At 25.1% G+C, this 13,568-nt stretch overlaps 1 protein-coding gene across 1 annotated transcript in view; it reads right to left on the bottom strand.

The window, feature by feature from the left end:
* The window catches only part of Phum_PHUM350510 (dachshund, putative), a gene marked incomplete at both ends in the record, with an annotated part of 56,518 nt that overhangs the window by 24,050 nt on the left and 18,900 nt on the right, over positions 1–13,568 (bottom strand). Inside the window, one exon of the mRNA XM_002427823.1 lies at positions 620–756. Coding sequence (XP_002427868.1) covers positions 620–756 — 137 coding nt within the window. The remainder of the gene's footprint in view (positions 1–619; positions 757–13,568) is intronic.

Genomic DNA, 13,568 nt, shown 5'->3' with positions numbered 1-13,568 from the left:
ACCACAAAGGTTAACCTTTTGGGTAGCAAAAGGGAGCCTCGAGGCTAGTAAAGACACTTAAATAATTAGGTTTGGTTTGGTTTTGTTTTTTTGTTTCCAATTCTACTCACAGGTGTATGTCTATTTTATACTTTAACCCTTTTCTTAAACATGATTGCTTTCAGGTATCGCTTCTGGATTGATATTATATTATTGAATAAACGGTCGTGTTATTAAAACTTTTTTTTTTTTTTAGAAAAGTGTTTGCACCTGTTTTTATCATTGGTCAAGTTTATCCGTTAACAAATTTATCAAAAAAAAAAAAAATTATTACTTATGTACTTTTATCAACGTCAAAATGAAATAATAATTTTTACATTTGTTCGAAAAGTCAAAAAGAAAAAAAAGAAAAAAACGTTTTCACCCTCCCGATCATTTTCGATCAATTTTTACCCTCATGACCCATTTTAATGATCGATTTCTAAAAATTTTCCCCCCATTTCACTTTTTCTATTTCATCTCTTTTATCTCAAAAAAAAAAATATTACGTATCATGAGTATAATTTTTTTTTTTTTTTATCTTTGACGTTTTTTATAAACTATAATTTATTTATTTATATATAAAAAAAAAAAAACTCACCGCTGATGCTTCCATTTTCGTAACCGGCATAATCGCCATTTTCCATTCTCTTTTTTAATGCCGGATGACCCGCAAGTTGAGATGCAGCCAAGGAAAGACCCACGGGTGCACGTTTTGGAGGCCTTCCGGGCCTAGAGCTGTAAAATAGTAGAGAGTTACTGCGGTTAGAGACAAATTAATGTTAGTAATATCAAAGGAACCACCAAAAAAAAAACCAAAAAAAAAAAAACAACAATAATAAAAAGTGTTAGAATGAAAAGACGCACCACCGATACAAAAAGATATTTTAGAAGAACATGATCGTCACCTGAGGAATTTTTTAAAATATTTTAAACGGGTTAAACAACAACATTTACGATCGCATAACGATTCACATAAACAAACAAAAATTTTTTGTTTTTAATAAAAACATTAATAATAATAAAAAAAAAACAATAACGCAAAAAAATGTATAAATATAATAATAAATTTTTTTTAAAAGAATTAAAGGTTTCATTTTGAAAAAAACAAACTGTATAAAAAATAATAAATATTTTAAAAAACTATAAATAAGAAAGAAGATATCTTTATATTGTTAACCCTTTTTTGAATTCACCTCTGCCTCCCCTTTTTTGCAAAACAAATCCTCAAACTCTTACTCGAATCCCACCGTCTTCATTCTACCACCCAACGTAAATCAATGAAATCCAGAATCTAATATTTCATAAACACTAATTAAATTTTAAACAATTTAAAAGCTTACGATTTAATTTTCAAATTAAAAAAGACCGAAAGGGAGAGAGAAAGAGAGAGAGAGAGAGAGAAAAAAGAAAAAAGAAGGATGAACAAAAGATGAAAATCTTGGAAAGGGAAACACAAACAACGGATTCAAGAATAACAAAAAAAAAAAAAAAAAAAAAAAGAAAGGAAAGAAAAACCTTAAATGGGCTCCGAGAAAAGCATTTCCAAGACACCTGAGTACTTTACAATTAAAAAAAAAAAAAAAAAATTACTTTCATTTTTTTTCTTTTTTTTTTTTTATTTAAATAAAAAATAAATAAATAAATAAATAATTAATGTGGATTTCGGTGAGTTAGAATGATGACGTAAAAGGTAACAAAATAAAAATTGGTTGTTTGAATGAAGAGCGATCGCGTCACACCCAATCTTGTTTTTTTTTTATTATTATTATTTTCATAAATTTACAAGGTAATAATAATAATAATAATAATAATAATAATAATAATAATAATAATAATAATAATATTTATATGTATTATTATACAAGTTGTATGAAGAAAAAAATAATAAAATCAACACATTGTATTTGTATTTTATTATTTTTCAAAGTTAAAAAAATTTTTTTTTTTCTATTCACGCATTTTCTCGTTTTACATATATGTATTCATAAAAATATTTATTTATTTATTTAAAAAAAGCGAGAAAAACTTTATTAAAATGAAAATTGAGTTAGGTTGTCATTTAACACGATTGACATATATTATCGATTGCCATTCGTTCGGTTTTTATTTTCATTTGGTTTGTATTCTTTGGAAAAAAGAAAAAAGAAAAGTCATTTTTCAAGTCATGAGATAGCAAGGAAAACTAAATGGACTCGTCAAATCATTCATATCAAAAGTAAACAATTTGACAAGGCCTATCGATGTTTTTTTTCCCCCCTCAACATTTCGTGTTTGGACAATATCCTAGAACTGTTATTAACTTAAGAAATGTTTTTGATAAAAATGAAAAGTGTCGGAAATAAAGAAAGAAAAGAAATGTAAAGTTTAACATAGGGGGAATGTTAAAACAACAACAACAGCATAAAAGAAAACAAAAACAAAAAAAAAATGAAATTTTTAATTATTTTAAGAAATTAAACGAAATAGAATGACAAGCAAAAAAAAATCGTTTGAAGGCGAAAAAAAAAAAAAAACTAAAACTAAACGAATAAAGATTCATTTTGCCGTGAAAATTTAAAAAAAAAAGGGGGAGGAAATAGATATTAGTGGATGTATTATGAAAGAGAGAGAGAGAGAGAAAGAGAGAGAATAAGCAATCATCCGATGAGTAAGAAGAGAAAAAAAAAAAGAAAAAAAAGGTTTTTCAATTCGTTTGGATGTGGAATCACACGTGTGGCGACGTGGGATTAACCGAATATGAGATTGTTAGTTCAAGAGATTACACTCATTATATGGGTAAACAAAAGAAAATTATTCTTCAAATAATAATAATAATAATAATAATAATCGAATTTTTTTTTTTTTTTTTGAAATTTTTTCCATTTTTTTTTTTTTTTTTAATAAATAATTTTAAATCGATGTATTGTTATTATTACAAACGAGTCATTAAGTTATTATTATTATTATTTATTACAATATTTTTTCAACCCTAAAATGAAAAAAAAAAAAAGACAAAGACATGATTTTAATGAGAAACATTTGAATATATAAATTATTATGTATAAATATTAATAATAATAATCATGGGTATCATTTTTTTTTTTTTAAATAATAAATATATGTAAACACGTTTGAATGAAAAATTTTCAAATGTTGGTAGAAATGAAAACAACCCTCACACTCGAGGGCAGCAACCCTCTGCTGAAAAAAAAAAAAAAACACTTTGGGCTTAAAGGCCGATCGGCGTTCTTTTCAACCTCAACCTCCCTGATTTTCTATTTAAACCGATTCCCTCCCCTCCTCCTCCTCTCTCCCCTTCCGTTTACCTTCTTATTCTTCTTCTTTTCTTCTTTTTATCCTTCCCCTTCTTTTCCTCTTCCCCCTTCATTCTCTCTCACTCTTTCATTTTTTTATTTTTCATTCCGTTCCTCCGTCCCCCCTCCCTCTACAAAACATGATGGATTTGTTAACGGAATTACCCGAAAGATCAACTCTGTGATTCTTTCAACATATTTATCTTATTCGATTTCACTTGTTTCGTGTTGTTTGTAAGAAGATCGTATAACAATAATCAATACAGAACACAACTTACTGTATCATGTTTGTATCACTTTTATTATTATTATTATTATTATTATTATTATTATTTTTCATTCACCCTTTTATTTCCAGCATTTCAAAAAAAAAAGCATGAGTTGCTCATATATATATTTATGTAAACAGATTTTGGAGAAAAAAAAAAAAACTTTTAGATAAGAAAAAAAATTCCCTGATTTTTTCTTTTTTTTATTCTTTTCTCTCTTTTTCACGGTACATAAAATTGAAAATGTAATAATAATAATAATAATGGATAATATTATAAAAATTCAACTTAAATGCTTTCTATTTATTATTATTATTATTATTATAATTAATATATTTTGAAATGGGGATATGTTGAAAAAGGAATTTAATAAAAGGTGAAAATGGGGATTCATTTAATGATAAAACCAAAAAAAAAAAAAAAATTTTAACGAATGTTTACACATTTAATAAAAACGCTCACACACACGCACACACACACACACATGTAACAAATATTATGTTTACACATGTACTACCCATAATAAATTTTTTTTTTTAAACTCAGACAACAATAGATGAATTGTATGGAAAAAAAATTATTTTTTTGGATTAACTGGATAAATGAAAATAGAAGAAGAAGAAGAAGAAGAGGATGGAAAAAAAAGGAATCCTTGGAAAGTTTTTCTTTTTTTTTTTTTTTGAGGAAGAAAAGAAAAAGAAAGTTAATTAAATAGAATTAAAAAAAGAGAGAAAAAAGAAAGAAAAAGAATCTGTTTGTTAATTAATTTATAATTAGCCTCGAGGGAAATTTCAAGTGAAAAAAAAATAACAGAAAAAAAAAGAAAAGAAAAGGAAAAAAAAATTTTTTCTCGATATGCAAATCAATCATTCATTCATTCATTCATTCAATCAATCATTCAACGAATTGCGAATGCATTCAATATGTACATATTGTGAATTAATATAAAGCTAATAATAATAATAATAATAATAATAATAATAATAATTCGTATCGTTCATGTAAAAGTTTTTTTTTTTTTTTTTAATATCTTTCAAATATCTTTTTATTCTTAAATATTAAAAAATATAAAACAAAGGAAACAAAGGAAAAAAAGGTTTTCAAAGGCAATTTAAAATCTTTTTCTCCTTTCTTCGGGGCAATCTCTCTCTCTCTCTCTTTTCCTTATAAAATCCAAAACAAAAAAAAAAAATAATCCCGAAAAGAAATTGGGAGAAAGGGGAAGAAAGAAGGAGAAAGAAGAAAGAAATTTTACGTATGCTAATATTATCCTTATAACGAAGGGGGAAATTAAGGGGAAGAAGAAGAAGAAGAAGCATAAGAAAAAAAAAAAAGTTCATCCCTCTGAAATAAAAAAAAAAAAAAAAAAAAAAAGTTTTGGAGGTTCGTTTAAATATTTATTTTATTCCCAGTCGTGCTGCATCCATCCACCTCCCTCCCTCCTTCCTTCTTCCTTTTTCTTCTCTTCCTACCACTTTCCTCGTCTTACCCTTTTTTTTTTTTATTCTACCCCCGCTACTCTTCCGTTTCAGATTAATATCCTTAGATTAACCTTTTACATCTTCTTTGCCGTTCTTCATTAATAGGAGTTTCACCTTCTTAAATCGTTGTTGGATCCGAGATATTTTCATATCCGTTTTATTTTCCGCCTTGTCCCTCCTCGTGTTTCCTTTTATATATATATATTTTTTTTCTTTCTTTCTTCCTTTTTTTCTTCTTCCTTCTTTCTCTCTTTCTCTTCTCGTGCTCCTTTTTTTTTATTCTCCTGCACCGCCTACCTACTCCCCCTACGACTTTCCTCTTCCCCTCTGTGTAATATGCCCTGTGGGACGTTAAAGTCTGCCTTCGTATTAGCTCCAGGTTGCCCCATAATGTTATTTTTTTTTTTCTTTTCATACTTTTTTAATGGGGTTTCTTTCTTTTTTTTTTAAATTTTTTACCCCCTTCGACACTTACCGCGCGCGCGGGTTTGTTGAAATTTTTTTTTTTTTATTGCCTCCCAAGAAAAAAAAAAAAAAAACGTTTTAATTTTTATTCTGCGGAAAATTTTTTTTTTTTTAATTAACAAATTAAAAAAAAAATTTTTTTTTTATTGTTTTGAACTTTTTAATTTTTTTTTTATTATTACAAATATATATACGTGCGTGTGCGTGTGCGTGCGTGCGTGTGTGTTTGTGTCCATAAAATACAATTTAAAAATTAATAAAAATTTTTTATTGATTTCAAAAAAAAAAAAAAAAAACGCATAAAAAAAATCTAAAACCGTTAAACATTTATTTATTTATTTATTTATATAGACAATGTTTAAACGTAATTAAATTTTTTTTTTTTAACTACCTAAATAAAAAAAAAGTAAAATAATTGTAAATGATTGAAAAAAAATATCGAGGCAGACATAAGAAATTTCTATGGTGGTTTTTCTGTTGCCAGAAATCAAATGTTTTGTTAAACAATGAATATAAACTAATAAAAAATTAAATGGTTAAATATAAGATTTAAAAGCTTTTTGGCGCCTCAATTTTCCTTCTTTTTTATTTATTTATTTATACGTTATTTTATTTAAACATTCAGTTCCTTAACATTATAAATTAAAACATTTTTTTTTTTTTTAAATAATAAAAGATAAAAAAAAAAAACTTACATACATAGATACATAAATGCTTAACGGAAAAAAAAAAGAACGAATATGGATAAATATTTTCTTTTTGAGCTTCGAATAAAAAAAAAATGAATCATCAAAAACTAATATAATATAAAAAAAAAAAAAACAAAACGGAAGGGAGGGCCCAGTAAAAAGGGGCCCCGCTGAGGAAAGGCAATTTTTCTTTTCGACATTAACAATGAAAATAATAACATTCGATGTGAAATAAAATCGTCACTTGTCATTTGGGTTTTATATCAAATTTCAAAAAAAAAAAAATCCCCCTTTCCCCCCCCCTTTTTATCAATTTTTTTTTCTCTCTCTCTCTCTCTTTTTTACCGTTTTCCGATTTAAAAGTTCAAAACAATAATTTTATTATTATTATTATTATTATTATTATTATTATTATTATTATTATTATTATTATTATTATTATTCGGGGAGGCAATTTAAAAAAAAAAAAGGATTACGATATACGTACCTTACGAATTATTTTTTTTTTTTTATTATATTGATTAATTAATTATTATTATTATTATTATTATTATTTGATGGATACGACACATACCTGTAAATAAAAAAAGAGAAAAAACACAAAAAGAAAAAAAATATTTTAATGATAATAATAATATTCGTGACGTAATTAAAAACGTTTCAAAGGTTTAAATGACGAATACCAAAAAAAAAAAAATTTTTTTTTTCATTCTGCTGTCGGTCGAACGTTTTATTAATTAAAAATATTTTTGACTCGGGATACAAAGATAATAATAATAATAATAATCATAATAATAATAATAATCATAATAATAATAATAATCATAATAATAATAATAATTAAAACGTTACCTACGTTTATCGTCACGAGAAAATAATAATATTAATATGGCGGAGGAAAACGAACAATGACGTCCTCACGAATCAAACTTTTTTTTTTTTTTTAATTAAAAAAAAAAATCGATAAATCAATTTTTACGTTATTTAATAATAATAATAATAATAATATTAATAATAATAATAATGCGTTTTTGTGTTTAAAAAAAAAAACAAAAGAAAATGGCAGTCGTTGAAAAAATCCTTTTATTTTTTAAAATATGACCGGAAGTCATAACGATATCGGCATTTAAAAAGAGTTTTTACCAAAAAAAAAGAAACTGTTATCATTGTTTCTTTTTATCACAATTAAATTCAAACATAAACATAAAACAAACACACCTGCGTTCCCAGCCAAAACAAAAAAAAATTATGTTTAAACATAATAATAATAATAATAATAATAATAATAATAATAATAATAATCTTCCGTCCGCTCTTGTGAAAAAAAAAAAAAAATTCATTCAACGTGTAAAATGAAATTTTTTTAAATTTAAAAAAATGATAAAAAAAAAAAAAAATGGTTTCGCTGTCGTCGTCGTCGTTGTTTTAATAAGTAAATATCGTACCTGAATTTTTATTTTTATAACAATTTAATTGTTAACACGATAATAATAATAATAAATTATATAACCGTTAAATTGATAAAAAAATTTATTTAAATCCATTGAAAAAAATTTTTTTAAACACGAATTATTTTTATTATTTGGTTATCACGACACGAACAACAGAAGCTTCTGGAAAAACAAAAAAAAAAAAAAAAAAACAAAAATTACAATTGCGTGTTAACATTTTATTAAATAAGGTTTAAAAAATCGGAAACGACCAAATCCCCATTTTTTTTTTAAAACTGTAAAAACTTCAATATGTATATATATAATTATTATTATTATTATTATTTAAAGTTTCATCTGTTTCTTTGAGCAACCACAAAAATTTTTTTTTTTTTAATAAAACAAAAAAAAAAAAATTAAACATGTAACCGAAAAATTTTTTTTTTTTTTTTTTTAAATAGAGGAGAAAAATAACGAGGGCAAAACAACAACGCGTTCACCATCACCATCACCATCACCACCACCGCCACCACCACCACCAACAACAACAACAACAACATTACAGCCGGAAATTGAAGGGAGATCCATTACGTTTTATTCTTATTATATCTATTAATATTGTATTTTACTTTTATTTTTTATGTTTAAACAAAAACTTTTTAATCTACATATATGTATAATTTTTTAACCTTTGATATTAAAGACAATAATAATAATAATAATAATAATAATAATAATAATAATAATAATAATAATATTTTTAGAAATAAATCGTGAATTATTAACGTTTGTCGTTTGATTAATAAATTTCACCTTTCAGGTTTTGTGACCTAATTTTTCTTTTAAAAAAAAAAGATTTTACCGGGGGGAAAAAGGGAATACATATATTCCCGAATAATTTTATCCCGTAATAAACGAAACTATAATAATTTTCCAAAAGTTATTAATAAAAAATCCTCATGTTTATTCCATAGGTGATTAATAATAATTAATTTATCCTGATTTTTTTTTCTATAGTCAGGTAGAAGAGAAGAAAACTTTTTACAAATATTATAATTAACAAATTAATAATCCTTAACTCGTTACTGCGAAACATTTAAGAGAGAGAGAGAGAGTTTGAAACCATTGAAATTGCATTTGTTTTATTCAAGACATTTTAATTACTTTTAACATTGTATAGAGAAAAATAACCCTTGGTTGTGGATTTCCCTCTTGCACAATTCTTAATGCATAACTCATGACCTTCTTAATATCATTTGTAGGCTTTGTCAGACCCTATAAACCCCTTTTTTTCTTTTCAGACCTCATCCTGAGAGAGAGAGAGAGAGAGCCAACAATCCCTAAACCCCAAAAGAGATACATATACATATATATAATTTTTTTTTTTTCAATACGAGAAAACCTTTATTAAAATGGCGGACACTTGAAAAAAAAAACGTTACTCTTTGTCATCATCATCATCATTATCATCATCATTATTATTATAATTATTGGTTTTTTTTGTTTATTCAAATTAAAAAAATTTTTTTTTAAAAAGAATTATTAATTAGAAATAATTTATTAAAATAAAAGTTTTGCTTTTACGTATTAAAAAAAAAATTTATGTCGCATAAAAAAAAGGATTTAAATTAAATTTTTTTTTTTTTTATTTAACTCGGAAAGTTCTAGAAAACGTTTCTTTTTATTTATCAAAAGATAAAATGAAAAATGAAAGAGAAAAGAGAAAAAAAAATTTTTTTTGTTATCACGCATGACAAAAACTTTATTACATAAAAAAAAAAAAAACTTTATATAAAAGAAGTAAAAACCGAGTAAAATAAAAGGTGCAGATGATGATGATGATGATGATGATGATGGTAGAACAACAGGAAGGGAAAAAAAAAGAAACTAAAGGAGAGGAAGAAGATGAAGAAGAGTAGAAAGCGCGTGAAAAGAAATTTCATTAACGTCAACTTAAGGTAAATTTATTCCTGGCAATATCCTCACTCTTTTTTTTTTTTTTTTCTCTTGTTGATGGTGGTGGTTTGTTAGCCGAAACCTTTTCCGCTCCTGACGTTCCTCATTTTCCAGAGGCCATTCATTGAATTTACAAAAAGATGGGATGCAAAGGCCTCGTCAAAAGTCTAGAAACTTTAAAGTCTGAAAAGCTTTTAAAGCATTACATTAAAGTTAAAAGCATTAAAAAAAATTTCTATTGTTCTAATTGCTCACTTTTTTTAATATTTAGGCGCGGTTTTTTATCTTTATTTTCTCTCTCACTCTCTCTATGGAATGCATTTAATTATTATATAAAATGAATTTTGATATCAAATAATAATAATAATAATAAAACCACATTTAGAATTTTCCCTATAAAATATTTCAGTTGAATTTTTTTTTATATACAATCATTACATGCACGCACAACAAACAAAAAATAAACAAAACATATTATTATTATTATTCTAGTTCGTGTACAATTTTAAAGACAACAAAATATCAAAGAAAAATTATTTTAATAATAATAATAATAATTAATTTACTCGTGAAAAGATTTAAAGGAAAAAACAAATGAAATCTTTGTGGTATTCAAAACCATTTTTTTTTTTTATGCAGGCACCCTCATACTAGCGAGAATATCAGGTGTTAAGAAGTTTTTATGTAAGCAATCTTATTAAACTCGAATTTCACACACACAAAAAAATTGTCCCTCATTCGACTTCCGATATTTCGATTCATCGAACGATATCTCGAATTCATCTTTTGTTCTTTTATAATTACAAATATAACGGTTGTGCACGATGACGCGACAATAAAATCCGTTTTCCCTCTCTCTCTCTCTCTCTCTCTCTCTTCAAACAACAACAACAACAACAATAACAACAATAATAATAATAATAATGATGATGATGATGACGGTGGTATATAATAATTTTTTTTTTTTGTCGCTTATTCGCAAATACATGGAGAACAATGAAAATATAATATTTTCATTAAAATATACACTTAATAATAATAATAATAATAATAATAATAATAATAATAATAATAATAATAATATTGAAAATTTCAAACGAAAATAAATAAATAATAATTGGTTTTCGATATTTTTGTCATGAATACATTTTTTTTTTATTAATAATAATAATAATTACAACCGCGTAGCCTCATTTTTCTGTTTTTTTGTTGTCTCCATTTTTTAGTAGATAAATATTAAATGATGAATCAATATAAATATATAATAAAATATGTGAATGCGTGTGCGGGGGAGGGGTGAGGGGAGGGGTGGGGAGAGGGAGTGATGTTGCTAAAACCATTTAAAGAGGAATTTTAAAGTCCAATAATGAAACATTTTCGTTTTAGTTTTATAATTAAAAACGAGGCGATAACACGATTCGTAGTCGTCGTCTGCTGTCTGATACATTGAGTATTGTTTATTAAATTATGACATGGCGCTTTCAAAATTGTTTTCATTTTTTTTTGTTTTGTTTTGTTAAAATTAGAGCTTGTGTTTAACCAACAAGGAAAAACCTCTTTTTAAAATAAAAAAGGAAAAAATTTTCTGTTAATAGCTTTGTGTCGGTAATAAAATGTTCCATTTCTACTTCAAAGGATTTTCAATTACAATTTGACTTGTATATTAAAACGGAAAGGGAAATGGACTAAAAGGTTTGTCTTTTGTCTTTTTCATTGTATTGAAAATGAGTGCGGTTTTTTCTTTTTCCGACAGCTTTTCATTTTCAATTTTTTTTTTTTTATTCATTTTGTTGCTTCATTTTGTTTTTTGTTTTATTTCTTCATCATTTTGATCGCGAGTTAAAAAATAAATCAAAAAAATTTGTCAAATAAAATTTTTTTAAAAGAAAAATTCAATTTTATTATTTTTCTCTCAGTAGCGCGCGTATAAAACGTTTCTGACGAGACAAAAAAAAAATTAAAAAAAAAAAGAAAATCCTGGAAGCTGTAAATTATCTGGATTCATTCATTCTTTCTCCCCAACAAACAAGAAAATTTTCTTTATTACATTCTTTTGATGCATCAGAACAAAACGTCCTAAAAACAGATATTTTAATCCCGACAGCGTCGTTATGAATTTTCCTGATTTTAAATACTAAACTAAGAAACCTTCTTTTTTCCTTTTTTTTCGGTTTAGAATTTATTTCTCTAATTAAGATATATTAATAAAAAAAGAAAAAAAAATATTTTAATATCTTTACAACAACCCCTAATATTATTTCTTATTATTTTCCGCTGTCGGAAGATGGTTGTTGGGGTATTTTGATCGTACTTTTTATTATTAAAGGGAGAGGAAAAAGAAAAAAAAAAGAATATTTTATTACTGCGTGTGCGTGAGTGCGTGTATCTACGTATTTTTTTCGTCAATACACGTTTAAACAATAGGTTTTTACTAATTATAAAAAAATATCCCTGTAAATTGTGTTATAAAAATCTGCGACATATTTATAATTTTTTTTTTTTATAAATAATTTAAGTGTAAAAAAAAAAAAAAAAATCAACGACTTAAAAACAGTTCAAAGAGAGTAAAAAATTGTTAAGAGATGCATAAGAATGATCACAAATTATCTCACGGTCAAATTATTTTTCTTTTTTTAAAATAAAATATAATTCACTTTGATAATTTATTAAATGTTGCGTGAATGTGCGTAAATTCCCGTATGGATAATTTAAAAAAAAAAAAAAAATTTCACAAAGTAAAATAATAATAATAATAATAATAGTGAAAATGAAAAGAGAAGGGAGAAAGAGAGAACGAGAGAGAGAGAGAGAGAGAGAAAGAGAACAAAAATGCGGGAAAGGATAAATTAAAAAAATGAATGAATGAATGAACGAATGAACGAACCTGGAAAATTCAGGATTATTAATTTAATTTGTCTTTTTAAATTTCAATAAATTTTTCTTTGTCTTAAATAAAATAAATTAAAATAAATTAATATTATTATTATTATTATTATTATTAATTTTTTGATTTTGTGTGGAATTTTTTAAAAAATCAATCGAAAGGGGATAAGAAAACTTATTACTACTTGTTTCCATTTCATTTCCTTTTCCTTTTTATATTTATTTAATTCTCCCATCCCTCTCTCTCTCTTTCTCTTCTTCCCTCCTCTTTCCTCCTCCTCCCCCCTCACATCATCATCATCACCATCTTTCCTTTTTTTTTTCCTTTTTCCTCTTTATAAAATTCATTATTTTCATTTTAAATTCACAAACGGTTAGTTTGTAGCAAACCTTTTAATTTAGTTATTATATTAATTATTATTGTTTTTATTTTTTTTTTTTTACATGTCATTTTACATTATTTCAAAGAAAAGGAAAAAAGGAAAAAAAAGGAAAGAAAGAAAATGAGAGACCCTTTACACAATAAAAAAAAAAAAATCATAAAGATGTAAAACCATAATAATGAAATGCATATTAAACTCCGTACTATTATATTCTTATTAGAGTTTTTTTTTTATTTTTATTACGATGCTGCCAACTGTTGAAAAAAAAAGAAGAAGAAATAACGGATGTTCGCTAAATGACGCATAACATTACGACAAATCTCTTTTCTTTTTTCATTTCCCTCCCTCCCACTCCCCACCTCCCGATTCCATTTTCTTCCGACATTTTCCCTTTTTGTTTCTTTTAAAAATTTCTCCCTTTCTCATTTTCCATTATTATTATTTAAAAGTGGCCCATTTTTTGTATTTATTTTCATTCAAGGACGTTAATATATAAACTCATAATAATAATAATAATAATGATAATTCTTTTATTTTTTAAAATGAAATTATGAGTTTTTATTATTATAATTTTAAACATAAACTCAGAGTTAATTGAATAATAATGAATTAAAAAAAAAAAATTAATTACTTTTATTTTAAACCCCTCTCCTTCCCTCCCCCTCCTATTACATTTTTATAATTATTACAATCGGGGG

This window comes from Pediculus humanus, genomic scaffold, assembly GCF_000006295.1.
Source record: "Pediculus humanus corporis 1103172107761 genomic scaffold, whole genome shotgun sequence".
Classification (NCBI taxonomy): Eukaryota; Metazoa; Arthropoda; class Insecta; order Psocodea; family Pediculidae; genus Pediculus; species Pediculus humanus.
Note: the sequence above shows the minus strand (reverse complement) of the source record. Positions and strands in the feature narration are given on the sequence as shown.